Here is a 26,686-nt window from a genome sequence, read left to right as displayed (position 1 = left end):
CTACACGTACATTTATATTTTCACTTATAAGGGATTTCCCTTAACATTCATAAACTCATGTTATAAGTAGGATATCAAAAATTTTAAAAGGGATTTAGATAAGTCCGACAAAAAAACTACCATATAATCAGTACTGTCATACTTACTCCTCAATAACTTTCAGTTTTTCTCCTTTTTTGAAGGACAAGTCATCTTCATGAAGGCCATCATAAGGATACAGAGCTATCACAATGACTCCATGCTCTTCCGTTTCTACAAAGGTAGAAGGCCAAAGGAATGGTCTCATTATCTCACAGGCTGACAAAGCATAGCACACAGGCAGTAACATTTCTAGGAAAACATACCTTCGTTGGCAAATATCTGTCCTGGTAAAAGGTGTGCCTGTGTATTTGCCTAGAATGAAATATGCCTTTAATTAAGCAGTTTTACATTTTTGTGACAAGTCTACATTACAATTATACATTATTCAGTTACTTCAGTATTATCCTCTATGTCTTAGATTAAAAGAAAGCATTTTGCAATCATTTCTGACCATTCTTCAAAAGCAAATTACAGTGGAAAAATATAGCAAGTCCCAGCTAGATTTTGAATTGAGCAGCTCAGACCTCGGGAAAGTGCGAAACAAGCTGTGGGGAAGTTCACATTTTGTGACTTCTGCTGAACAGGCTTAATGCAAGAGAGCTTAACAGGACAGTATCATGTTGTCAGTAAGAGGAGCTGTCATGCTAAAGAACTACAAGCACATCTACACTTCTTAGGTTCTGAAAGATGAAAACTGTAATTAAAAAAAAAATGCAAATGGCAATTGTGATTTGTGTACATTGATCCAGAGTCCACTGAGTCCACTGTGTCAGCTGGTGACATGCAAAAGAAGGGTGTTAGTCACACCCACAGAGAATATGGTCCCTAAGGACAATTAGGAAATACGATTTCCTCAGCACAGTAGAGAGTGTGGGGGAAAGAGGAACTAGCAAATCTGAGAAACATCAAACCCCCTTAGTACCCAATGGGATTCCCCTTCCCAGCACCCTTCCTTTAGCTAGTTCCTCTTACACCACAGTTCTGCACACTTTAGAACTGCATCCATTTTGCTCCACCTTCAATTCTTACGTACACAGCTTGTGCAAGGTCAAATACTGGCCTTCAGTGAATAAAAGGAAAGTTGACTAGGAATGGTAGAGGTAGAGAAATAAACTTCTGGATCCCACAACTATTAATATACAACATTGATAAAACACAACTAAAAAAAGTTTCTAAAGTTACCTAGCATTATTCTACAGACACAGCTGTATCTAGATCAAAGGTCTCCAAGGATTATTGTTTTCATGCAGAAATTATGATAAGTAACAAAGTAATTAATAAATAATTTAAGTGTTTATTCTTTGAGGGTGAAATGCACAATGCCAAATTGTAGACTAATGATTGATTTGGATTTCTTCATGCATATGTTTTGGATTGAAATTTAAGCTATGCCAGTCATGCTTTGATCTTGCTACTGGAATTCTCCCCTGAGACTATCTACTTACTGGCCTTTGCTGTTTATTGGACGTTGGATCCCTCACATAAATAGTTCGTTCAGTTTTACGTACTGGTTGATTCTTCAAATCTAGCCCATCTCCATGCAGATTGTCTTTCCTTTTTGATTTTATACATCCCATATTTCCTGTTGGAATAAAAAATGTATTAAACAAAAACATTATGCCACAAGCTAAGCAGTTTCCCATCCAGTCACCTGGTTTATGTAGCAAAAATTTACTTCCTTTTCATCCACAACAGTTTACTGGGAGAACAACTCAATGTTAGGAACACATGCTGAAAGTTTTATTTCTGATGCAAAGGAAATAAATTATTTATTGTCTCAGTCCACAGATGAAGTAAATATTCTAAAATATTAATTTCCCATTCTAACATTTTTAGATTTATAATCTTTTCTCCTCAAACACCCCCAAAACCCTTTCCATTTTTCTGATTCTTCTGTGAACTTCCAAATAAATGTAAGAGCAAATGTAATTACTGCAGTGAAAACCTGTTTCAGTGTTTTAGAGAGAAGGATGCTTCGTAAAATATAGGAAATATTGCAGAGGCTCTAGTGTAGCAGATCTTCAGGAAAAATACTAAAAAATATCCACTCCAAATGATGAGAACCGCAGCTGGAGTCAGCAATTCCTGTATCTCCCCACTTTATTTTGTATATGCCAGTCTAACAGGGAGCTCAGTGTGATTCGAACCTCAGGTGAGCGCTGACGATTTGTGCAGTCCCAGCTGCATGGCCGATATGCTGCTGCTGTGACTTTCAGCAGTGAATCTCCTTGTTCAGATGAGCCTGTTACAAAGGTCTAAAATTGACCATAGGTGTGTTGGTGATGACAAACCACCACACAAGTATTTATCCTCCAATATAATTTAGAAGAATAATCCTCCTCTCAGGATGTGCATCCGTGCTAAATCGGATGAGATACAGCTGCTAGCATGTACACGACTGGAACCTGACTGCTAATCCCATGATGTAATTACACAGTACTTCAGCAAGCACATATACAGTGTTATCTCCACGCTCCTCCCTCAGAGGATAGTAATTATACTTACTCTTGAAAGAATCCACTATGAATGCTCTACAAACCTCTTCTTCCTTTGTCTCTCCCTCCTTTCAGGTCAGTGCTCTAATGCTAGGTTTACAGTCATATTTTCTCTTGCAGGCACACACTCTCACTCCCCCTGCCCTAATTAATTTTTAGAGCCAGCTCTGAAAAACAATGTAAAACTTGAAAAAGGGCTCAGTGCATATGCAGGCTCAAGCAAACCAGCAGTAAATGAAACACACCTGGAGAAGCTAAAGCAGATTGCTATGCCCTACACATCTCACTTTTACCTCCATCTTTGTGAAGAAAAGGTTATCACAGCTAACAATTATAGTAGAGATGCCTACTTGCAGGCTGTTTGACTGCTTCAGTGGAATGGCACCTTAAACACCCTATCCCTGTAGGAAGAATTAGCTGTATTGGTCTGGGTCCATATTAAGACTTGTACTCTTGTAACAATACTGGCAGTAGTTATAATACTGACATTGCTATAACAAAACAAAGCCCAGATGCAGCACTCCCACGTGGCACCTTCCCACATCACCTTCATTTTGATCTCCCCTCCCGCTTTGAGGAAGCACCACATAATGACAGATACACTGTCCTGTGCGGGGGCTGAACATTTTCTTCTAAAAATGAGAGGACGGTATCTGCTGTCCCCTCCAATTCTGCAAATTATGTTACCTATTGTCAACAAATTTTGGCGGTCTGTATAATTTCAACAGGAATCTAGCAAATTCTGATCCTGGTTTACAAGCAGCATGAGAACTCATTGTTCCCCTCTCTTCTCTTGAAGTAAAAGGAACCACACAGAAAATTAATAGGCACTGACCAGGCATCACCACCCCCCACATGCAGAGCGTACGGTTTCCTCTTCCTGTGTGTCAACACTTCAATCTTCCACTACTTGCTTGAAGGCCCTGCAGGGCACCTTCAGCCAGAATCTTCCCTTAGAAGCCAAAATCATTTATGCCGAATATTGTTTTGTGAAAATACCCACTGGGAGATTTTCCAAATGCTCAGTTCTGTGTGGGTTACATGCTAGTCATTTTAAAAAAATGTGAAGGATTTTAATAATTTATTTTTAATAATTGTGGATATATGTATATATAAAAAGGAAATTTTTGTACACCCATAGGCATGCTCGTGTTTGCATGCTCTCACTAGACAACTGGAAGCCCAGTGTCTAATTACTTGCTATATCTGCAAGATCAGGTGTTTAGTCATCTAAGTGCTAACCTTTTTTGCTCTTAAATAATTCTGCTTCTACAGAACAAACAGCTAAAGTTGAGGACATAAGGTAATTTGATCTAAATTGCCTACTCCTGTTGCTGTAAGAAAGCTGAAGATATCTTTAGGGACTGCAGCTCACACAGTGCCAATGTAAACTCATAGACAAGCATTTTCACTCTTGATACTTGTGCAGCTTAAAGCACATGAACAGTAAACCCATTGTGAGGTTCTGCTGGTAAACTCAAGGTTAGCATTTGTGACAATAACAACAATAGATCAGTAATACCAACGTGCAGGTGCCTCATAATCCCAAGGAAGTATACTCAATGTCATGTGAAATTGCACAAATACAGCATGTGAAATAATACATGTGATGCACCAAAGAGAAGAACCCGAGCCTCATCAGGAAGAACTTTTTTTTTTTTTTTTTTTTTTGTCCCGAGGAGACGAAAACCCTTAGACCTAGCCACAGAGCTTGGCTAACTAAAATGATGTAGATACATCCTGGGACTTTTGGCTTCCTTACAAAGCAGCCCTCTCATTCTCACAAAAGAAACATACGAAAAAATGTAAAGGCATAAAACAATGTTTAGTACTTAACGTATATATCATAGACTTAACTGCATCGATATAATATATAACTTTCTGACATGCTATTTCTAAGCAAGGATAGGCAGACCGTGGAAGCAAGTATAAAAAATGTTGAAAAAGTATTTGAAGCACTAGAAAATGGATCAATGAGCACATGTTCTTTTGATACCATAAAATGAAAGATTCTTGAACTCTTCAAAGGCCACAAGATCTTATATTTCTACACATGCTAGCACTTTGTAAAGCTGTGTGTGCTGGGCTCTAGACTTCACATGTAAAACTCCACAAGCTCAGTCCTACACCCAAAGCAAACTTAACTATCCTGGTTTCAAAAGCTTCTGCTCAATGACTGACTGCAGCAGTCACTGCAGTATATACAACGAAGGGTTTACACTGAGTTTGTTTCATCAGCAAGGCCAGATGCAAAGCCAGTACCACAGTATTACACATTTTTACTGAAATCTGATAAAGTTCTTTCCAAGGGTTTTGAGAATGGTATTAAAGATATGTAGAGTATAAACAGGAGGCACTGATGGGAGAGTCACACATTAAATCATGGATTTCAAAATACAAAATGCTATGTAATTACGAGAGTTAATCACAAAATCCTTGCACATTACAAATTAAAAAAAAATATATATATTTGAAATATAAAACGTGTACATCATTCTTAGTCTATAGAGTACTCATAAGGAAAATCTGAAGTGGGAAAGTTCAGTCACGCATGAATAAAATATTTTACTTAGTGTAAAGTGTTTATTTGCATAGCTCTCTCTTCCTGTATCACAATGAACATCAAGGAAGTGTTTTGAGCAGATATAAAAAGAAAGAGAGTATGGTGAGCAAGAAAACAATACAGCATCATTACAAAGGACGCTACGTTATTGTTCTTCAGAGATAAAAATAATTATGACACCAAAGGAAATGCTATCAGTCTCCACTCAGACATTTCCCATCCAATACTTTTGCAATACAGAAAATGCTACATCTCATCCATGCTTTTCACTTATTGTCCTGTCCCCACTTCTAGACATGAAACTCTTCATAAAAGTTAGCAGCTATGTTATATACATATGTAAAAAAAATAAAATAAAATAAATAAATAAATAAATTCTCTCTTAACAAAAAGCATTATATCATATAACATTGCTGAAAGACAAAGACACATACTTGAATTAATATCTGCAGCACGGTGATAGCAATCCAAGTTCAGGCATCCTTCTAAAATCCACAGAACTATCCTTCCAAACACAGCTGGGTTGTTTCACAGATACTGACTTTGGTGTCTAGAGAGACATTTGCCTTGAATTTTTCCCACTGAATTCCTTATTATCTTCCCTTATTTCATCTTGCTACAGCAGCACTCAGGTCTTTATTCCAGAATAGATTGCTAGGGTATCAGAAACTAGCACAACATTTCTTCAAGGTTAAAAGCTGCTGCCTATCCCAGAAGTGTTGTTGTCTTATCTGCTTTCTGCTGCTTCAGGCAGTCAGAGATCGTGTGACCATTGCCTGTCCATCCACCATTTTTAGCATTTGAGGTTTCGTTTCCTCCCAGTGCTTATCTTCTGTATCATCTAAGAAGCTGATCTTATTTTTCACTTTGTTCATGATCACAACTATTGGCATCCTTGTGATTCTATTACATACAGTATTTACAGTGCAAATTAGAAACCATTTCCTAAAAATCAACCTGATACATCTCTGTGTTTCTTAAGTCATATATTAATGTAAATGATTTTTAAATCCTCACAGATTTTTCAATTATTTAGAGCAGCTTTATTTTAATCTTTACAGATAATTTTTCATAAAACAACTAAAATAGATTATACTTTGGTGTTTTTTTTTTTTTTTTTTTTTTTTTTCCAATGAAAAGTATTTTAATGAATTTGAACTACAACATTGAGCATACAATTTTATTCAATAGGTGTCTGTTTTTCAAAAGAACAGTAATCACGTATATAAGCAATTCTGTGTGTGGCTTAGTCTTTTAACAGATATATATATGTATTTTAAGAGATACAAAGATGAAATTAATTTGTATTCAAGTATAAGGTTTATCAGCAGTAAACCCTTCATTTAAGCCACTGAACTGTATTACACATATAGAGAACATGCATATATGTGCATACGTATGCATAGAGAGAAGTGTTCCTTCACAGTACAAATAAGACAGAGGTACATTAAGGAAGAAAAAAAAATCAAGACCCTCAAATTATTCGAATTCTTTAGCACTGCTTTCTGTATTTAAGTTCCCAAGTCAAATAACAGGAAGCAATTATTTTCATGTATATACAACACTGCTTTTAAAGCTGAAGCTTTAAAGCAGCTTGGAGAACAGAGAGGTAATCATTTCAGTTTTCAACACATCTTTCAAAAATTGAAAAGAATTTATTTTCCCTCCTCTCTTCTTCTGTAGCTTAATACTATTTTGTCTTAGCGTGGCCTTTAATGTCTGCTATTTTGCTGCCACTTCACAAGTTACGAGGCCTGAAGGAAAGACTAATGCCTTCGTAAGATCTCCCAAATAATAAAGATTGTGAGACTTCTCTGCATTACCTTCAAGGTTAAGGCAGAAGAGTCTTGAAAAACAAACATACAGAGTTTGAAAAACAAACTTGAATCTAAAACTGCTGGGGAAGAAAAATTATAAGTCGACCCTGTCAAAGGACACAAACACCAGCTTTCTCAGTACCCTCACCCAACTTTATCCATAACTTCATTTGACAGCTTCATTTTCACATTCTACGTGAAAAAAAAAATGGGGTGGGGGGGAGGGAATTTTCAAATTTAAGGAATTCATTTATTTTAAACTTTGTTGCTGACTTCCTTTCTGTGTTGACCTGCTACCACATCAACTGTGGTACCTGTGTTGCAATGGTCTTTACCTCTGTTATTGGGACTATGGGAAGGAACATCTCTGAGGGACCTGGGAAAACCACGTTCATTTCTGACCCAATGTCACATGGTGCAGAACAGCAAAGCAACCTTCAAGGCATGCAGAGGAGTTTATTTTGAGGTGGTAGAGCTCAGAAAAGCTGTACGGGACTGTACACATTTCCATAGTGCCACTCAAGACGTGTTACTAGGCTAGAGTGAGAATAACAGCAACAAAAATAAATGAGCTGTGGTCAGGGGTGATGTTAAAGAACTGAACTGCAGAGCAACTGAACTGAAGTGGATTCCTTATTCCTTGCCTAACGCTATGTGCTGTCTCAAAAATGATCAGCTTTGGTTTTACTCAGCCTTGTTTTTATACCTGCAATTCATCATTTCATATATATATATATATATATATATATATATATATTTAAATCTTACTCTAAGTCCTGACTGCTTGGTAACTTTCATTAAAGCAGACTCTGGCGAGTGCAGAAGTCCTGGGTCAGCTTTCATCTTGGGCTTGTTTCACTTCCTATGTCTTGTTTTTGCACTAGAGACCAGCTATAGGGACTTAAGCAGTTTTTTCTTCCCTCGCCCTTCTGCTGAAATAGTTATGTACCTCTCAGTTGCTCCTCAACTCATGTATTTTATACTGTTTTTAATTCAGCTTATTTCTATTGGACCGGGTTACATCATCTGCATGCCTCCCAGATTGAATCAATCCCTTAGATGATACAGGGACAAAAAACCACCATGTGCTCTCTGTAATGCTTAGAAAGGAGCATGAATAGCCTCAAGCTACCCGGTGTTTAACCATGACAGCCTTACCCAGTGTAGACTTTTTGTTCCTGTGAGACACTATAGTCCATCTGGCAGCATTTCTAGAACAAAAAATTTTGGCACCTAAAGGCTGAACCTACTTCAACCTTTTTCTGGCAAAAGGTGAGACAAGGACAAAATAATATTTTGACATCCATATATATAAACAAGCAAAGACAACAAACAATTTAATCTGCAATGTAACCTTCAAAAACCAAATATTACTATAGTGTATGTAACAAGCTGTGAGAAATCATCAAACATTTAAGTCTAACCCTCAAATTTTCCAAGGGTGCCCTTTTATAAGAGCAAGACAACACACTGTCTAGTTTATCACCACTACCAGAACACAGGACCAAGAATTACGCTGTGGGAACAGCAGATCTGTTCTGAGAAGCACAATTGCATCATATAAGCTCAGTAACAAGTCTATTGAGCTCTGTTTATATGGAGCTTTGGGGGGTGGAACAAAATATTACTGCTGAAAATTTCAGATCCTCACCACCACTGGCTTTGAACCTGTCTCATAATTCCCAGTCTTAAACACTTTCTGAGGCCAATAATGGCATTTAGCCTAAATAGCTCTTCATCTTCTCAGGCAATTAAGAAGCCACGTCTCTCAGCTTCTTTTCTAGGTTTTAAAGACCAAGCCCTCTCAGTCTTCTCCATTTGCAGTGGTCATCCCAGCAGCCCTTCCCCACATCTGTTTCAGTTTGATCTCATCCCTCTTAAGGATAGGCTGGACTTGGTCACGCACTCCAAGCTGACTTTCAGCAATGCCTTACAACAAATAGCACTGCTATTTCTTCCAAAGACAGAAATATGATCCCCAATAAATTTCAGCAATGAATTTATTGTTTTCAAACTTTCATTATGCTGGCCCTTTATAATCATCTTGTGATCAGTTAAGACATCCAGGTTTGTCTCATTTTTCATCATGACAAACTCTCATCACAGCAGACTGTCATCTCTCTCCAGCGGCACAACCTTGCACCTTGGTATTAAATTTTTCCACATTATTTTGCCAGACCATTCTTTCTGCCCAATATTCTCAGCTGCCTGTGTGTTTCTAATGCCTCCAAGTACCACAAGGGTACTCTGACTTTCTCATCGCTAATGAAAGTGTTTTTAAAAAAGTGTCAGTGTAACACTGATGTATCATTAGGCAAGAGAGACTGGTATTACCAAGAGTTTCGGGAAGTGCAGCAGACAGGCACCACTACCCCAGTCAGCTTCTTTCTCAATTCCTTTCAAAGCAATTATATGAGCAAGACAAATTCTACTTTTCCCACTCCATCTCATATTATTTTTTTTTTACCATTTTCCAGTATCAGTTACAGAAAATATCACCCTACACTCTATCACCTTCATACTCTTCAACAATTACATTCCCATCACAGTCATGTTTCTATTTCCTCTGCAATGTTTTTTTTTTTTTTTCAGTCCTGCACCAGTATTTCTGGTCCTCCTTTTCAAAGCCTGGATTCCCAATGTTAGCACACAAATATTTGCCTTTACACAACAGTCTGGGCTGACAGAATCCTTTCTTGATCTTCTTGATCTCATTAGCATTTTTGACATTAATTCTTCTACCCTTTGGTGTCCTTTTTTATTTCCCATATTTGCCTGCAAAGTGAAATCGGGTGAAAGGCTAGGTAAAATTTATAATTTAAGTCTACTTCCTAATTCAAAGATTTTTAAAAATCAAAATTCAAGTTAGAATGGAGAAAAAAAAATTGTGCTGTTATCTGACTATAGTGGAAGTGTACTGTGTATTACAACACACAGACAAAAAAATCCCCCAGACAGCTGATATAAGAACAGGAAACCTTGGTGCGATAACATACCTGCAGCTGCTTTATTGATGTGTTTCACTGCAGACACAGGAGAAATGTCTCCTGTCCCCCTCCCCCCTTCTTCTTTTTTTTTTTTTTTTTAATTAATTTGTTTTAATTTAACTTACAAATTGAGGCATTTTACCTATGTAATAATTAATATTAATTAACATGTTGCTATGTTAAATAGAAAATCAGTGACGTGAGTTATCACACTTCAAACTTCCAAGTGGGAAATGGTCAAATACAGCTATATAGAAATTATGTATGGTCATGAGAGCTTTGAGGATTATGTACTTCCCTCCACAACAGCCTTTACTGAGTGCTTTGGTAAAACTAACTGTGTCAGTTCAGGTAGTTTCCTATATTTGAATCCACAGTCCAACATTTGTGTGTCTAGCCATTAAGCCTCCATGGTTAGGATGAACTTACCAGAGCTCATCTCCTTAACCTTTATTGGAACTCAAAATGACAAGGTAACACATATAATAAATATCAGCATAAATGATAACCAAAAGGGTCAATTCCTATAACAGGAACCAGGGGAGAGGGTGAGGAGGTGGGGACCAAGAAAAGACCAAGAAAGAAGAGTTTTCTATTTATAAAACCATCTTTTTTTTTTTTTTTAATAAATAAATTTCCTAGAAGGTTGGTTTCACGTGGGAAATTTGGCCATGGTAAAAAAAAAAAAAAAAAAAAAAAAATCAAGAAGAAACGCTGAAAATAAGTAATGTCATCGTGGTAGTGCAATAAAGTTATTATGCTTATGAAAAGATGAAAATAAAATTCTGAAGCTACACATTACTTTGAAATGGTACAGAGTATAATTTATACAGACTACTGATTCTTTTCCTTGTTTATTCAGTTGAATAAAAATACCAAAACACAAGAACGTTAATCCACACAAGACTGTAATTTTGTTAACATTGCATAATAGACTTTATGTATTATGAAAATGTTCCAGATTCATGTAGTCAGTCCTTTTGGCACTGATTTTGAACCAAGTCCTACATTAAGCTAACATCTGGTTTCTGACCTTCTAACACTCACTTCATTTATTACAATCATTTGCCTCAACTGCATCCTTGAGAATTTTGAATCAATATCAACAATGAATTAATTCATTTTGCCAGCCCTCAAGCAACTGCATCTTCTATTTCCTCAACTTCTTTTCCATGGTACTTTATCTTTTGAAGATAGAAGAAAAGGTCAAATAACATCATAATTTGTCACAACAGAATAAATACTTTTATCAAATTCTTCAAAAGGATCAAATGAAATGGAACAGAATAAAAATGTTCCAATATGTTAACCAACTTAAAGAGAAGGTTTCCGAATACTTTATGGACTTAAGTGTTGTGCAAACTGTACGTAAAAAGTATCATTTTCTTTACTAGCAAAGAACCTTAGTAATGAAAACCAGCAGATCCATATAACCAAATTTCTATTTCCAGATGAAAATTTGGCCAAACCACTACACTGAAGAGAATTAAATTTTTTCCTAAGTATCCGGAAGTGTTCCACTCCTTTGAACAAACTCAAAGGACTATGTCTGCCTTCCAATTGGAGCATATCTGTGAATCACATACATTTTTTTCAGCTTTAAATCTACCACACGGGCCAATAATGGCAGCATGCTAAAGGTTCAGTAGCCCAGCGCCTGAGAGACGTCAACGTTTACAAGTAGGAGGAGGAGCCTTCTTCCCTCTGTTGCAAAAGACTAGTGCAAACACTGCGGGTAGGGAAAATGAGAAACTCGCAAAAATGGTCAGATTAGGAGGCAAGGTCTAGAGGTCTATCTGTGGATACCAAGGGACACACCAGAAGGACAGAGGGAGAAATTTCAGGCAACTTCTCTCAAGAACACCTTTGGAGCAGGTGCAGCACAGCACATGCCTCCGCGTGCTCCCCTTCCACATGCCAGGCCAGAAGCACATGAACCATCCTCCTCTCCCACCCAGCACAACTGCCCGAGCTCCTTGCTCCCTCCCTCTGCCTCCCACATACACCTTCTGTTTTCCACACAAGGGGGTGAGGTGTGCAGCAAGCAGTGCTGCATCCGTCCAAAATGCCTAGTATACATACACAGTGGTTTGATGCTGATCTTATTGATTTCAACGTACCGGTCAATTCACTTGTGAACAAAGGCATAGCCACACAACTCACACCGAGTAACCAGGTGCTCTGCACGAGTACTTTGCAGTACCAAGTGTCTACATTTACTATGTGATGTATTAAGGAGAAATTAGTTAGCTTCGAGCTTCAGAACAACACATGGGACAAAGACAGCAGCTTGCTAACATTTAGCTAACATTAATAGCTGCTGTGGCTAAGGGAGAACAGTGGTTATTTATGAATGTGGCCTTCAACTAGTTAAGGATGTTGCTGGCAATAAAGAGTCCTTTGCAGACACGATGTCTTGCTTTGAGATGCACCTGAAATTCAAACCTCCTGCTATACTGTAAGCAGAGGACTAAAGATGATGACATTTTCTCAACATGCCTGTGAAAACATGATGAAGAACAGCAAATTCACAGTCAAAAATCCCACGATGAAGGTTTTAAGGGTGGCCTCATAGAAAGTCACTACTTCTCCTTTGGGTTTACCTTCTGTTTTCAGTGTGTTAAAAAAAGGGAGGGAAGGAGAGGGAAAGATCATTAGCACATCTTAGCTTTTGTTCTCTCAAATTCAGGTAACCTTAGCCCTATGGAATAAATCAAATTATTATCAACCTTACCTGGTTTTATGCATTCTACAATCCACTTTCAACATGGATTAAGATAGTTGTGATTAAATTAGTGCAGAGTGACCTCTATAACAATGAACCTTATTTCTCTCACCTTATGAACCCAGTCTATTTACCATTTCCTAACCCATTCTACTTTGCACCATACTGCATTTACCATCCTCCTCCACTGGCCTGAGGCCTTCTTAATCTGCTGTCTTAACTTCCATGTTTAAACACTGACACACACACTTGGCCAAACTTGCCATTTAAAAACAGCATTCTTGTTATATTATCATACAATGTCTTGGGTACCTGTCTAAAGCTGCATGAAGCTCTTACTTTCACAAATAACTCACAAGAGGAAAACAGATGTTTTTTCACCCTCTTCCAAGCCAGCTGATTCAGTTGCAAAAAAGAGCTACTTCTCCTGTAGACCATTTTGTGTTTCATTAGCTGTACTGCCCTCAACATTTGATATACACAGAGCAACCCTTCCAAAACACAGGTCAGCGATGTGGGGTATGTAATTAAGATTTAAGAATGAACTCTAAACTCAGATGAGGGTTTAAATCACTTGGGGTTAAATCATTCATACTGATGTGCACTAACACTCTTATTCAGATTGCAGTTCCTCCTGGAACTTTGCGAACCTTGGACAAATTTTCTTTGGTTGCAAGAGGAAGTTGCAATAGTTCTGTAAAAATCAGACAGTGCTGAATCTGGTGTCAGTAATGAAGTCTTGTGCTTTTTAATCTTTACAGTAATACTAGAACATTTAGCCCTAGCTGTGTAAGTATTTATGTTAGGAACCACCCAACCTTATTCTCACAGATACAGCAGTAGAACCTTTCTCAACTTCAAAGGTGCACTCCATGTTCTTGCACTTCACAGAGGTCTATTTAAAATTGGGAAAAATAAATGAGTTATAAACTCTGTGTTAGTTATATTCCTTTGAGAGCATGAACCTAAAACATGCAAGATGCCTTCTTGCCTAGCTTAGTAAACTGTTCCAAACAACTGCTGTAATTTGGAGTGTGTGCAGGGGTACCAGAATGATACTGTCTGAACCAACAGTTTGCTACAAATATGAAAAATACAACTAAAAGAGCTATATATCATGAGCAATTTTTGAAGTATTTTAGATGAAGTTCTTGAGTTCAGGGCTTTGTGAATAGATATGACTACACATAATCCTACCAAACAATCTTGAAGGACTGCAAATTATTGTGGTTCAGGTCTGAAAGCCTGGCTTGTAAAGGCAGAAGCACACTTCAGTAAAAAAATCTTATGAAACTACATGCTCAAGCTGTGGTGACAGTAAGACCATGAAAGGAAATACATCACTGAATGAACATGGAATAAGAATTGACACGCAAGTTTCTAAGCATTCTTTTCACATTTGTTGTGCACATGAACAAGAAGTTTCTTGAAAGTTAACCAAAATTAAATATTTGACATTCTTTCAACTTTGAGGGAGCAGTGAGAATGGGAATATGGAAACTCTTTGGAGAGAGGATTGTGAATCACTGGTATGGCAGTTCACTTGATTGTTCCTAGTTCAAGTGTTTTAAGAAATAACTACAGACCTTGGATTTTAAACACATGTATGTCTTTGCAGATGACCTTTCTCAAGAGCAAGAATAAGAAAAAAAAATAGTTATGTAAATCATTGTAACAGCAGCTGTGCAAGAATTGATTCAAGTTCTTTTATATCTGAGATGAGTTACACCAAGTAGAAGTCCTGAGTGGAGGACAACACTTTTCAGTCAGGCTTGAAGAACCATGTCATATTTGCTTAAAATGTCAATTTCTTTCATTTTCAGAATCTCGTTAATACTTTGACCGCTGCTACTGTTTTGGCTATGCCTGGACACTTTTTGCTTTCTCTCTCTAAAACCAAACAACATTGCTGCTTTCACAAAGTGTCATGAGTTGATTGCACAGCATTTAATATTTTCTGTTGTTTAATGCTCAAGAGCCTAACAATTGGCTGCAGATGCAGACCTAGCTATTGTGACCACAGTCAGCTCCACTGAACCAGGCTGTGATCCTGTAATTGACTGTGTGCCTCTTGCAGCAGCTCTACATTTGGTTTGAGCCCCAAGCCAGGCTGTTCTCAACAAAGTGCAGGACATGCACCTTAAAGAGCATGGAAGCATGTGTGATAATTTTAGCAGATTTAGAGTCATGGAAAACTCTAGGTCCAAAACAATATATATTTTCACATTCATACTGTGGACTGCAAGTAGTTTACTGCTCTCTTATTATAACCATGGTAGCTATTCATTAGAATTCATAACTTTTGTAATTGCAAACATGAAGTATGGATCTCATAAGCAAGCCATGTGATTATACCTTACCAAGCAAAAACACAGCAGATAGTGCACAATCCCCATGGTTTATATGTGATTTTAGCACTCATGGCGACTTTAGCACGCAGTTAACTTCTCAGGCAAGAACTAAGAATAAATCAGTGTTCACAATTGCTACCTAAGTCTTGTTGAGGGAAAATGTAATGACTCCGCAGTGAACTTTACATTTGAATCCCGTAGAACTAAGTGCTGTGCAATGAAGACACTTCAGTAAAGAGTAAGACTGCTTCATTGTTGAGCATGCACAGGAAGTTCTCAGGACAACACAAACCATATGAGGAAAGGTGTAGGGAAGGATGTTGAAATCTCTGAGAGGTCAGAATTGGGGCTGAAGCTGGGAAATAAATGAAGAGGGAAGACCAGAGCAACAAAGAGATAAAACGAGAAAAAAATATCAAATAAGAATGCGCAGGATAACTAATGGGGTAGAAAGAATTACAGTCCCTAGGAAAGCACATTTCCTTTATGAGTGTGACAAGACACAGAGCACATAATCAACACAACAGTCATGCCACTGAACCTGTACTCTGTGCTCAAATGAGCAACGACTTTTCTGTGTCTTACTGTACCAAGCATTTTGATATTTTTGCTTTTACCACAGCAGTGAAGAAAACATAGCAGGAAAAGACTTCAGATGTAAATAGTCAAATACATTACAGAAAAGAATAATGTTCAGATCTCCGAGTTAAACAAGCTATTCAAATGCTGATTTTTTAATTTTCTAAGTGCTCCATCTAGAGCAGAAATATCTCACTTGAAGGGCCTTTTTCCCAGTTGTCCACTCCACCAGCCAAATCAATTTTCTGTTGATGCCTGCACCACAGAACTTAGTTCTTCAAAATTCGTGCTTCCTTCTCACTGCTCAAGTTTCACTTTCTGAAGGGACAGAACGTACGGGGCATGTCGACACCAAGGAGCTCAGCATAGAAATCCTGGAACTAGAGTAGTTGCCTTAGCACCACAGGCACACAACACGAAGCCTTGGTTTCTTCATCACATGCTGATAAATCCACATTCAGCTGCACTAAACCAGTTGGATATTCAACAAGGGTCAACGTTGGCTCAAAAACCCTTCAAATGTGACACTGTACACCACAGAAAAGCCTCCTGCGTGCAAAAGAAAAAAAAAGTTGGCCCAGGAGAGACAAAAGCAACATCACAGACAGATGATAGCAGACAATGAAGTAGGAGACAATTCACACTTTATTTTCAAGATAGAAACTAACCTTTTTTCAAGTAAGGTTGAGGACACCGTTTTAAACCAAAGGCAGTTAGCAGTGACAGCTGACTCTAAAGATAGACTATCTACACATAATACACATTCTAGATAAAAGAGTCTTGCTGGCCATCTAGAGAAGTACAGAGCTGCACTTTAAGGAGGCTTCTTAAAACATCCTGAAGACCATGTGAATAATGCCGGGCTGGTACGCTATGGGACTTTACACTTCTCCAAGAGGCTGGAAGTACATATTTCTGGGCACACATTCCCTGATAAGGTAGCACAGGCAGATTACAAAAGGGTATGCTACAAATGCCTGTCTTGTGGAAGGGGAAAAAGAAAAAGTTGCTACACAGAGATCTAAATCAAGCAGTGAAATAAACGACTTAAACCACTGGCAGTCCTGACGACAAAGCTGGAGAGCAACAACAGAATGATGTTGGAATAAAAGAAGAAAAAAGGAAACAGCAGTAGGAAGAGAGTAGTACTGCAGCAGGAAAAAGACTGAAATATTGCTTTTCCCAGGAAATGTGAAAAAAAGAAAAAGGAAAAAAAAAAAAAGGAGGACAGCACATTACTAGTAATGGAAATATTCAAAGCAGTGTGACTCTAAGACTTTTCAGATGCACAGGTAAATGTCACAGCAGAGGGACAGGAACTGTTACCAAGCAAATTAAGAAGCAGATTTCCAAAGGAGGCAAGCTCCCCTAGTCGGGCCTAGTTGGAGTACTGCTGTCTGCTGACTGCCTTGTAGGAGCTATCCATCAGGTTGTCCACATGCCAAGAGAAACGGGCTTAGCATTCACCTCATCATGGCCCAGAGCTCCTTCACCAATGCCAGGAGAGCTGCTTCGGTATCTCTCCCAGCTACTGCAAGCACAGCTAGGAAGCAGTAACAGCACAAAAACCTTGCAGGACAGAAAAAGGAAGACAAAGTGCCACGCTAGCAATAAAGCTGGACAGTTGCTTAAAAGGCAAGTTCTCCTACACCTCTGCTGGGCTGTAATGCTCCTCTCCAGCCTTTGCATAGACTACCAGATCTCTGGCACTGGTAGGTCTGTAGTTGTAGAAATGAACTTCGAATCCCGTTTGCACACTTCGCTACCCCACAGCTACACACTGAAATGGCTCTTGCAATGTAGTTTGAACAAACTGAACCCAGGATTCAACATAGGATTTCCTCTTTCTCCTGCCCATCCCCTTCCTGTGTGTTTACCAAAAAACTTTCACTTCCTCAGTGGCACTGACACTAGTGCTGGCAATCATTTTAACCGTGTCCTCCACCTCCCATCTGCTATACCTAAATCACGGGTATCATTCAGCACTTACTGAAGAGGTTCTGAAATCACATCAAAACACACGATAGGGTTGGGGTTGCCCTGGAAGAAACCAGTTTCTGTCCACTGGATCTAATGAATAAAAGCCTCAGGATGCTGCTAAGGGATACTTGAGTAAGCAGTTTCAATAAGTGCAATAGATGCACTACTTCTCAGAACTTCTCCCACTCTGGTGATACTACTTGAAAATATTTTTTAATTTTTTATCTGGAAAGAGTAAAACTTAGTCATAGGTCAGACCTACTAATTTATAGGTATGTTAGCATTATGTAGGAATTCACAAAACATACTCTTACCTTTAATATTAATTCTGTTATAATACCCTAATACAGTCATATGAAGAAAGAACAAAAATGTTTATCAGCCAAATATACTTCCGCACTACCTCTTGGGCATAGCCTGAAACATGCTATGCCCAAGAAAAAGCTTTAATGTAAGATATCATCATAAAAAAAAAAAAAAAAAAAAAAAAAAAGTTTGTGTGCACTTATCTGTACAAACTAAAAAAGCAAGTGTAAAATAAGGCAGTATATTATGGAAACCACATCAGTAAACCCACTTAACAGACTACATTTTTGTTGACGAACTTCCCGAAATGGCTTTCTGTTACACCAACAAAGGAGTAGTTGAGAACACATCTCAGAGAGGGCCCATTCTTTCCAAGCTTTCATCACGTACAGACTTTCAGTAGCCTGTTAAAACACAGAAAATTCCAAAACCCACCATTCCAGAAAAGTATCTGTATCCCACCCTTCGATTCCTATGGTAAGCTACTAAATTTTTTAGTTTTAAGACCTCATGGTTTGCTATCACAGGCACTTTAAAGATAGAGCTTGGTCAAAAGAACGTGCAAAGTAAAATGCAGGCCCTTGCAAATTAAGTAACAAAGTTTTTGACATACCAACCACAATTTAGACAGGAAGAACTAGCCTTATGCTACATGCAAAAATGTTCAGACTGTTTATCATTTTAGTACTTTGAACTGAGTGGGTAAGATAGTAAGCTGTGCAAACACAGGAACCAATTGTAGATACTTAAGATGCCAGCAGTTCGAAAAAGACAGACACTGCTCCCCCAGGGTATAGCAAACACTGGCCTGAGTAGTGCCAGTTTTCCAGTTTTCCCCCACAGAAATGAGATCTACGCATACACCCTTCACCTTTCCCTCATGTCCTGCTCCTTCCCCACAGATAATTGCTACTGTCAGAATACCATCCCTCTCCTGATGTCCAGCTGGCAGAAATAACCAATCTATTCACCTCGGGGAGCAGATCATTAGGGGATACTACAAACGCAAGCATTTCAGACGTATTTGGAGAAGATGCTTCCAACACCAGATGAAATTCTGCCTTTACATTTTGTCCCATCAGCGCACATTTTCAGGAAAGATGCCAAACCCTACCATGCTTCAGCTTCAGAAATTACACCATATCATGACAACGTCAACAGGAAATGTATTTGCATCAGGCAATAACAAATAAGAAAGCACAGACCTTTCCACCCTTCCCTGATGGACAACTGCCATTTAAACTAGGAACATACACAATAAGGACAGCTACACTGTATTTGCTTTTTATTAGTAGGAACTAATTTATTTGAGAAGGTACTATTACTGTTTATAATACGACGGTCTTCTCCTATTTGTATGCTTCACGAAAGGCTGTTTCCATACAAATGTAATTTTGTACTGTTTATCTACATAGTTTCCTGTGACATGGCTTGGTAAGTCGGAAAGTCTTTCCCTCTACGATATCTTTGCACTCCTACACTCGCATGAAAGAGGTGACACAAGTAAATGGGAGTTATTAAGCAGCAGATAATTGACAGAAGTAGGAATATGATCTGGAAGAAAAAATAAATCTAATTGTTAGCTGGCAACTGTTTATTCTACAGACTGAAGCCGCTGTTCTTAGAGATGGAAATGCTTTAAGAGTAAAATAACAAGTACTACTTACCGGATTGGCATGATTTTGTGCAAGTATGTACATACTCAGCACCATAGCTCCATAAGGAGGTATCACCACTCCACACAACCCTGAAGATTCCCAGCCAACAGATTCTCCTCTTGTCCTTTGCATTACCGCATGACATCTTACATGCTTTAGGGATCACTGGTGCCAGGAAAGGCAACTCTGTGCACAGGCATGCTGCCACAGGCAGAGCACTAAGAATCCTGTTCTATACCTACTGCCCCCTGCCTCTTTCTTTCTTTAAACCTTCACACTGTTTCTCATTTGCTCGTTTTCTGGGTTCAACCCGATTTGCAAAGAGCTGCCTTCACAAAGGATCCCCTGGATCCCAAGAGTAAAACTGGTTTTACTTTTCCCTGAACACAAGAAATAAAGTCACAGCTGCCTTTTACTCAGAATATGCACATATGGAAAGGAGAAAAGACCTTGTTCCCTCCTCGGATCACCTAGCCCTTTGACAAAAATAAAAATTGGCTCATAGTCAGTAAGTTTCCACTCAAAAACCTCAAAGATGTTCATTAAGATTCCAAATAACATGCAAAGTGCAGATAGGAAAACATCTTTTTGTGACGGAAATGGAATCACATCTGAGATTAAACGCTGCAGTTCTTAAACTTTCCTGAATAGCTACAGATAGGTCAAATGCTATTGGCATGCAACACAAGAAAGGCCAGGCATAGCATCTAGGGTCTTGTGAGCCACCACACTGAAGCTCAGCTACTAAGCTGAGGCTGGAGGGCCTTGGACTATTTTCCTTGCATGTTTTAGGAACTTCTTCCCACAACGCCTGCTGCTGCATGACGCTATTTACCTTACCGGAGCCAACAAGGTCACAGAAAGACAGCTCACTCCAATGACATAGATAAAACAGAGGGAACCAGTATATGAAAGAGCTCCTTATACATCCCTAAATACATGCAAGAGAAAATTTCACTTTGAAAGGGTAACATTTCCCTTGAAAGGGTAACATTAAAAGCCAGGAATATTAAACAACTACAAAGCAATAAGGTTTAACTTCATATGCGAAAGTTTCAAAACTCATTGCACTAATAGTAAAAGTCATTGTGCAACTGGTCAAGGAACTTACGAGGAAAGGTGTAAGTCTTACTTTGTTCTCTGTACAGTTGTATTGAGAGCGGAAAAAAAGAGGAAAAAAATGAAACAAACAAATCAACCTTATTTACTCAACAAACTACAGGAGAAAAGCAGAATAATTTTAAGTCAGCCAGCTACAGTGCTGGAAAAAATAGTTCATTCTACACCATTATGGTTTTAAAAAGTATTTGAACAGCATACGATTAAAATTGAACTTCGTGTTATTAAAGCAAGAACTCATTTCTAGTCTGTAGCTCACAAAGCTGAAATGGAGAAAGAAAAATGCTACAAATCTTGAAGGAGAGAAACAGAATGGGAAAGCTGTTGATATCAGAATTCACTAATTTTTCATCCTTGCCCAAGACTTCCTATTACAGGTATCTAACTGATTTCTAGTCAGTTGCTACTTTTTCAGAGAAAACTGTATGATTTTTCTCATCCACACACTCGGTGTTGATGGTGGTACCCGTTACAAAGATATGAGGTCCTGTCATAAGACATAAGCAACACCTACTGTGCATTCAGTACTGGGCTGAAAGCAATTCACACAATTTTACTACCCCTTGGATAAAACCAAACCATGTTTCCCCAACATAACTTTGTAACTGCCCAACATTTTTATTTTTATTTTTTTAATAAGGAAAATAAAAACTAAGTCTTTAGTAATAATATGATCAGTATAGAATTATTTACTGTATTTTACAGATATTGCAACTAACATCAAGATATCTGAACTATGAAGGTCTTTCACATCATTTCCAACTCTGGTTTTAGCACGCTGTAATAAAACTGGTCAGAGTGGGCTTTTTTCAAAGGTGGGAATGAAAGACAAGAGGTGAGGCACTGATTTGGGGTTTCAGATAAAACAATAGAACAAGAACCTTTGTGCTCCCTGTGTACATCCATGGCAGTATGATCTGGCTAGACAAGTTTTAGGTGTTAATCTCTTTGGTCTTTAGTGCCAACAGAGGTCAGTGAAGCAGCGAGGTGAGTTCTTGTGAACCCATTCACTGCAAGATACCAAGATGCAATTTCAACAGAAATTCCAAATGTAATGGCTTTACTGAAGATGTGGCATCCACTACGGAGATCCAGCTTGGCTTTCAGATCCTCCTAATGAAAATTAGGAGGAAACCCCTCACGACCATTCCTTGGGCATACAGCATCATTATGGTAACAGCAAACAACACCACAAGGCCGTTTGCTCCCTTGTTTAAGCCGAAGCACATTGGAGCACCCAGTTAGGAGGAAGCAGCTTTAACTTGGAAGATGCTCCGGGAGCTATTCCCTTAGGAAAAACAGTTAACAAGGAGCACCCAGTAAACCCAGGCTGCTCCTTTGGCTTGAGACACCGACTGCAGCCTTGGACCAGTTAATTCGACACAGCACAGCACACTCAGAAGCCCTGAAGATTCCAACGCCACCCGAGCAAGAGGTAAATCATTCATTTCGAGGACGATTACCGTGGGTTTCTTTCTTTCTCTCTGCCGCGTTTCCCGTTAAGACCCCATCCAGTGCCCCCTGCTCGGCAACACGCCTCGTACCCCCTGTATGCGGTCGGGCATCCCCCGGCTGGGGCCGGGCACCACCTGTACGGGACCGGGCACCCCCTGTATGGGGTCGGGCATCCCCCCGGGCGGGGACCAGGCATCCCCTAGCGCCCCCCTGTTCTCCCCCACCGCCGCAGCCCCTTACCACAACCGACCCTCGGAGCCTGCCCGGCGCCCATGAGCCACCGTCGGGAGGGATCCCCCCTTCTCCCTCCTCCTCCTCCTCCTCCGTGCGGGACTGGCCGGCTCAGGGCGGCGCTGCGGGGGGGCTGCGGAGTGGGGGCGGCTGGGGAGGGGGCTCTCTGACGGGACGGACGGACGGACGGAGGGACGGACGGACGCCGAAAGCACTTACTTCGCCGTGTGCGGGGCTCAGTGGGCGGCGGGTGAAGTCGCCGGGTCTTGCGGGGGGCTCTGCGGGCGGGCCGGGGGGGCTGCGGAGCGCGGCGCTGCTGCCCCGCCGGCCGGGACACGGGCGCTGAAGCCGGCGAAGGGAACTTGGCCCCGGTGCCGGCGGTTGGCCGGGAGCCCGCCAGCCTACTTCCTGCTGCGGGGCGCGATTTGCATAGGAACGGAGAGAGGAAAGGGCTCCCGGCGAGCAGCGGCCGCCCCCGCGGCGGGGGAAGGAGCTGAAGGGGGGCCGACCCACGGCCGGGGGTCGCCTGGGGCTGGGGAGCTGCGAAAGGTGCGAGGGGAGTGACGAGGTGAGGCGGGGGGCTCTGCCCGCTGCCTCCTCCGGTAGGGGCAGCCGGGGAGTGCAGCCGATGAAGGGGGTACGGAGGGGTTGAGGATGGTGCCCCGGCCGTAAAAAACGGAGTCAGCTTCTCCAGAACCCGGCTGGGGAACTTCTGGGGTCCGTGGGTTGGAAGACCCACCAAGCGGGCTAGGAAAAAGCAAAGAACAAGTAGATATGATCAATTTATCTTTGATTAATTAATTATTATCATCATCATCATCACCATCACCATCATCATTATTAATAACATCTTTATTATTATTATTATTATTATACATTTTTCTAAGGGGGGCTTACTGGCCTGTTGGAAGCTGAAATACAACTCACGCATCAGCAAAACTCCAAACAGGAAGGAAGAGCGTGCGGACAACGTCTAGAGGATGCAGCTGAACAGCTCGATGACAACGGGAGCCGAGGCGTCATATGTGTACCACCAGGCCACCTGGACGGGTTCGAGTCGTGGAGGTTTACAAAGGCAGAATTTCAAAATAAGAGCTTTTAATCCTTCCACTTAAAGTGTTGAAGACAGTGGGACAAGTCTGGGGAACTGTCAAGGTGGTAATAGTTGCAAGATGCTCTGAAATACCCCTGCATCCTTTTCTGAAGACCACCAGTAAGACCTAACTAGCTGGGAGCTGGAGCAGACTGAGGAGATGGTGAGGACTTCCATCATAGCATCCTTGTGGCTGAAAACGTCTCAATGCAGATCACAGCCTGTGAGTTTAAGAAAAAAACCTGAATAATTCCCAGGAAAACAAACTCTGCCAGTAGGACTTTGGCATTGATTAATGGCCTGTCACACAGCATGATGCACAATTGTCACAATCTCTTTGCTGTAGCATGTGCTGCAGTCTTCTCTCTAGGTTGTGGCTTGAGCATGCAGGCCACTGCCTTGATCCCATAGAAGACTCCATCTGCAGAGGCACTAAGAACGTGATTTGCCACATTTCTGAATCAGGCCCACATGTCCATGTGCATCTGCAGAGCTCTGAAAGGTGGAGAGCAGCAGCTGCTTATCTTCTTTGAATTATGCCATCAATGATTAAAACAGTGTCTCTTAGATCTGCTACTAAAAATTTGGTAAAGATTTTATCCCCTCCCCCAAGACACTTAAAAAGAAAAAAAAAAGTAAAACAACATTTTTTCCTATGGAAACTTTATACGAAAATGAAATGTTTGATTTAATTCACATTGTCTTTGGGTTTGGGACATTTTTTTAGGCTGGAGATTTGAATTCCAAAAGTTTGTGCAAAATAAGCTACTTTTGCTTGGAAGTGCTATCACAGAGGCTCAAGAGAATGTACTGCTCGGGTCTCACACTTCCCTTTTCCTCCATTGGATAAGTTCCTTGATCTTCTGTCTTGGAGAGAAGTGGTGCACAGAGCCCACATCTGTATTGGCCATCCTACTTTCCTCTCTATTCTCTCTCTCAATTATCAAGCATTCTGCTTGGTTTAAAATCCACGTTCTCCTACCAAAGCATCAGGGTAAATAAAACAGAATTGAGTTTTATAAATGTGTAACAATCTAGCAGCCTAGTAAAATACATTCTTGCCTATAGTATGAATAATTCAGAAGAATCAAAGAAGTTCTGAACTAAACTCAGTAAGCTGCTGAGCGATATTAGATTTGGAAGTTATAGCAGAAACTCATCAGCTGTGCCCTGGAAGAGCTAATATGAAGAAAGGTTGGAGTAGAATAAATATATTGTGCTTTATATGAAGAAAAAAAAATGTTGTTAGTATCACTTAATATAAGTCACCATTTTATGCATCTTTATTTTCTCTGGTACAACCAATATGCACCAAATCTACCTTGGACAGCATAAGCAGGAAATGAACTCTCTCTCTCTCTCTCTCTCATTATATATTCACCAAGAGGAAAAAATAAAAACCTGGTTCCAGCCTCCTTACTTCTTTAGATCTACTGTTAGTTACAAGTTTTAAAATGCCTTTGTGTTTAGATCAAGAAAGTTGGGTGATTTGAGACATGTAAAACAAGACTTGAAGTTTTCTTTAAGCCTATCACTGTAGTGAAAGAAGGACAGTGAGTCGTGTTAGCCAGCTAGAGTTCATACTCAGCAATTGATTTTCTGCTTTGGGCAGGCTTAACTCCAGACTATGTCGCTACTACTGGATTAAACCGGGCTGCAAGAAAGTTCTCCAGTGCTGTGGCTATATGGCTCTTTAACAGTCCGTGTCCAAACTGTTAAATTCTCTTGGCATCCAGAATAAGGGGACTACATGCAAACTGGTGTTTGAATAGTCACTGGCCTGTGTTAATTTCCAGATCAGCTCTGGAAATTTTTGGAGAGTGATAATTGGCTTGGGCCAGGGATCTATCTGATGTGTAGATTTGAAGCTCCAAGGTCCCGGAACATTTCCTCAGTCACTGTTAATTACTGGCATATATGTAGCCTATAGGCTGTGGAGCAATCCAAGTTTTCAGCCGTTAGGTGACTACTGATCTAGTCATTATTTGGATTATATCCAGGAGTATGCGGTGGCACAGAATTTAGGGAATAATGGCTCGGGACAGTAAATCAAACTTTATCACAGACAATGCAAACACCAGACTTCAAAAGATAATTTCTCTCACTGTGTTTTTGCATATTTCTTGCTTCCAGAGTTTCTGATTACTTTCTAGACTATGCTTGAACACAAAAGCAGAGCAGAAGTAGAAGAATGCTAGTTAGTCATGAAACCAGAAGTGGAGCAACCAGAGCAGTCATTTGAGAGACCCCAAGGAACACCCAGGTTCGCTTAATAGAAAATAAATAAATAAAATAATTAATGAAAAAGATCTCTTTGTTCAAAAATAGGCTTAAGAAGATGTAAATTCTGTATAGAATAACAGGGAAAGAGAGATCAAAAATGCATGTAAAACTAAAACATGAAATCATCTGGCTTTTTAGTCTGAGTTGGTTTTGGAAACTTGTTCTCATTTTGTTGACAGCAAAATATCTTTTCTCTAGAGATTCCAGCATTTACGTGGTCACTTCATTGTTTTTCTGTATTTTATTTCTTCCTCTAGAGATTATCATTACGTAGCTGAAGTCCAAATTGTTAACCTGCTTTGTAATAACATGGCATTTTTTTAAGCAAATAGTGAAAAATGGGTTATAAAAAAATGAGATCCAAGTCACATTGTCATTCATTGCAAAATGTTGGGGGACAAAAAGCAAACAGAAAATAAAAGCAATATATTTTGGCATTCACTTTGCAATGCCTCCTTTCTTATTATAACCTCTATATGTAGAGGAAGTTATATTGGCCTATGTAAGAAGAATATTTTCAAATTTTATTCTAATAAGTGTTCTTCTCTTGATAAAGACTTTGCTTCTCAAAGAAAAAGACTAAAAGGAAGAAATGTTACTTTCAACTATGAAGCAGCAGGTTAATGCACTCTCTGGTGGATATTCTTCAGTTCCTATTCTTGTTTACAGTTTGAAGCCTAGGAAAATAGTTTTTGCCACACTAAAGAGAATTGAAAAGAACAGCAATAAAAAATATTTTTTATTGTAGTTGCATTGTGATTATTTGTGGTGTATCCCTTCTTTATGATTGTGACCTACATGCTACTTTTTTTTTTTTTTTTTTTTATGATTTAACAACTTTGGGGAATAATGCAAAGATCCCTATATTGACTCAACCTGCACTTGACCTGTCAGTTGGATTAACACAACACATACTCAGTAAATTAAATGAGGGAAATCTTGTGTCTTTCCTGTAGACAATGG

The 26,686-nt window shown here is 39.6% G+C and overlaps 1 protein-coding gene and 1 long non-coding RNA gene across 6 annotated transcripts in view; one reads left to right on the top strand and one right to left on the bottom strand.

Annotated features, from left to right (window-relative positions):
* LYN (LYN proto-oncogene, Src family tyrosine kinase) overlaps window positions 1-22,748 on the bottom strand; it is a 53,025-nt gene extending 30,277 nt beyond the window's left edge. Inside the window, exons 1-4 of one of the 5 annotated variants that reach the window (XM_035318548.1) lie at window positions 22,567-22,748; window positions 1,590-1,663; window positions 345-393; window positions 147-252 (exon numbers count right to left, since the gene is read on the bottom strand). In XM_035318548.1, coding sequence (XP_035174439.1) covers window positions 147-252; window positions 345-393; window positions 1,590-1,658 — 224 coding nt within the window. In that variant the 5' untranslated portion in view covers window positions 1,659-1,663; window positions 22,567-22,748. Of the gene's footprint in view, window positions 1-146; window positions 253-344; window positions 394-1,526; window positions 1,664-5,573; window positions 5,820-22,356; window positions 22,375-22,566 lie in introns of those variants that run through there. The other 4 variants (XM_035318546.1, XM_035318545.1, XM_035318549.1 and 1 more) reach the window with 4 other exon arrangements.
* A 19-nt stretch (window positions 22,749-22,767) lies between these two features.
* Window positions 22,768-26,158, top strand: LOC118162419. Its single transcript, XR_004748442.1, has 2 exons — window positions 22,768-22,896; window positions 23,235-26,158. It is a non-coding gene; the product is annotated as an uncharacterized LOC118162419 (long non-coding RNA).
* Window positions 26,159-26,686: the final 528 nt, after the last annotated feature.

The sequence above is a fragment of the Oxyura jamaicensis genome, chromosome 2 (assembly GCF_011077185.1).
Source record: "Oxyura jamaicensis isolate SHBP4307 breed ruddy duck chromosome 2, BPBGC_Ojam_1.0, whole genome shotgun sequence".
NCBI lineage: Eukaryota > Metazoa > Chordata > Aves > Anseriformes > Anatidae > Oxyura > Oxyura jamaicensis.
Note: the sequence above shows the minus strand (reverse complement) of the source record. Positions and strands in the feature narration are given on the sequence as shown.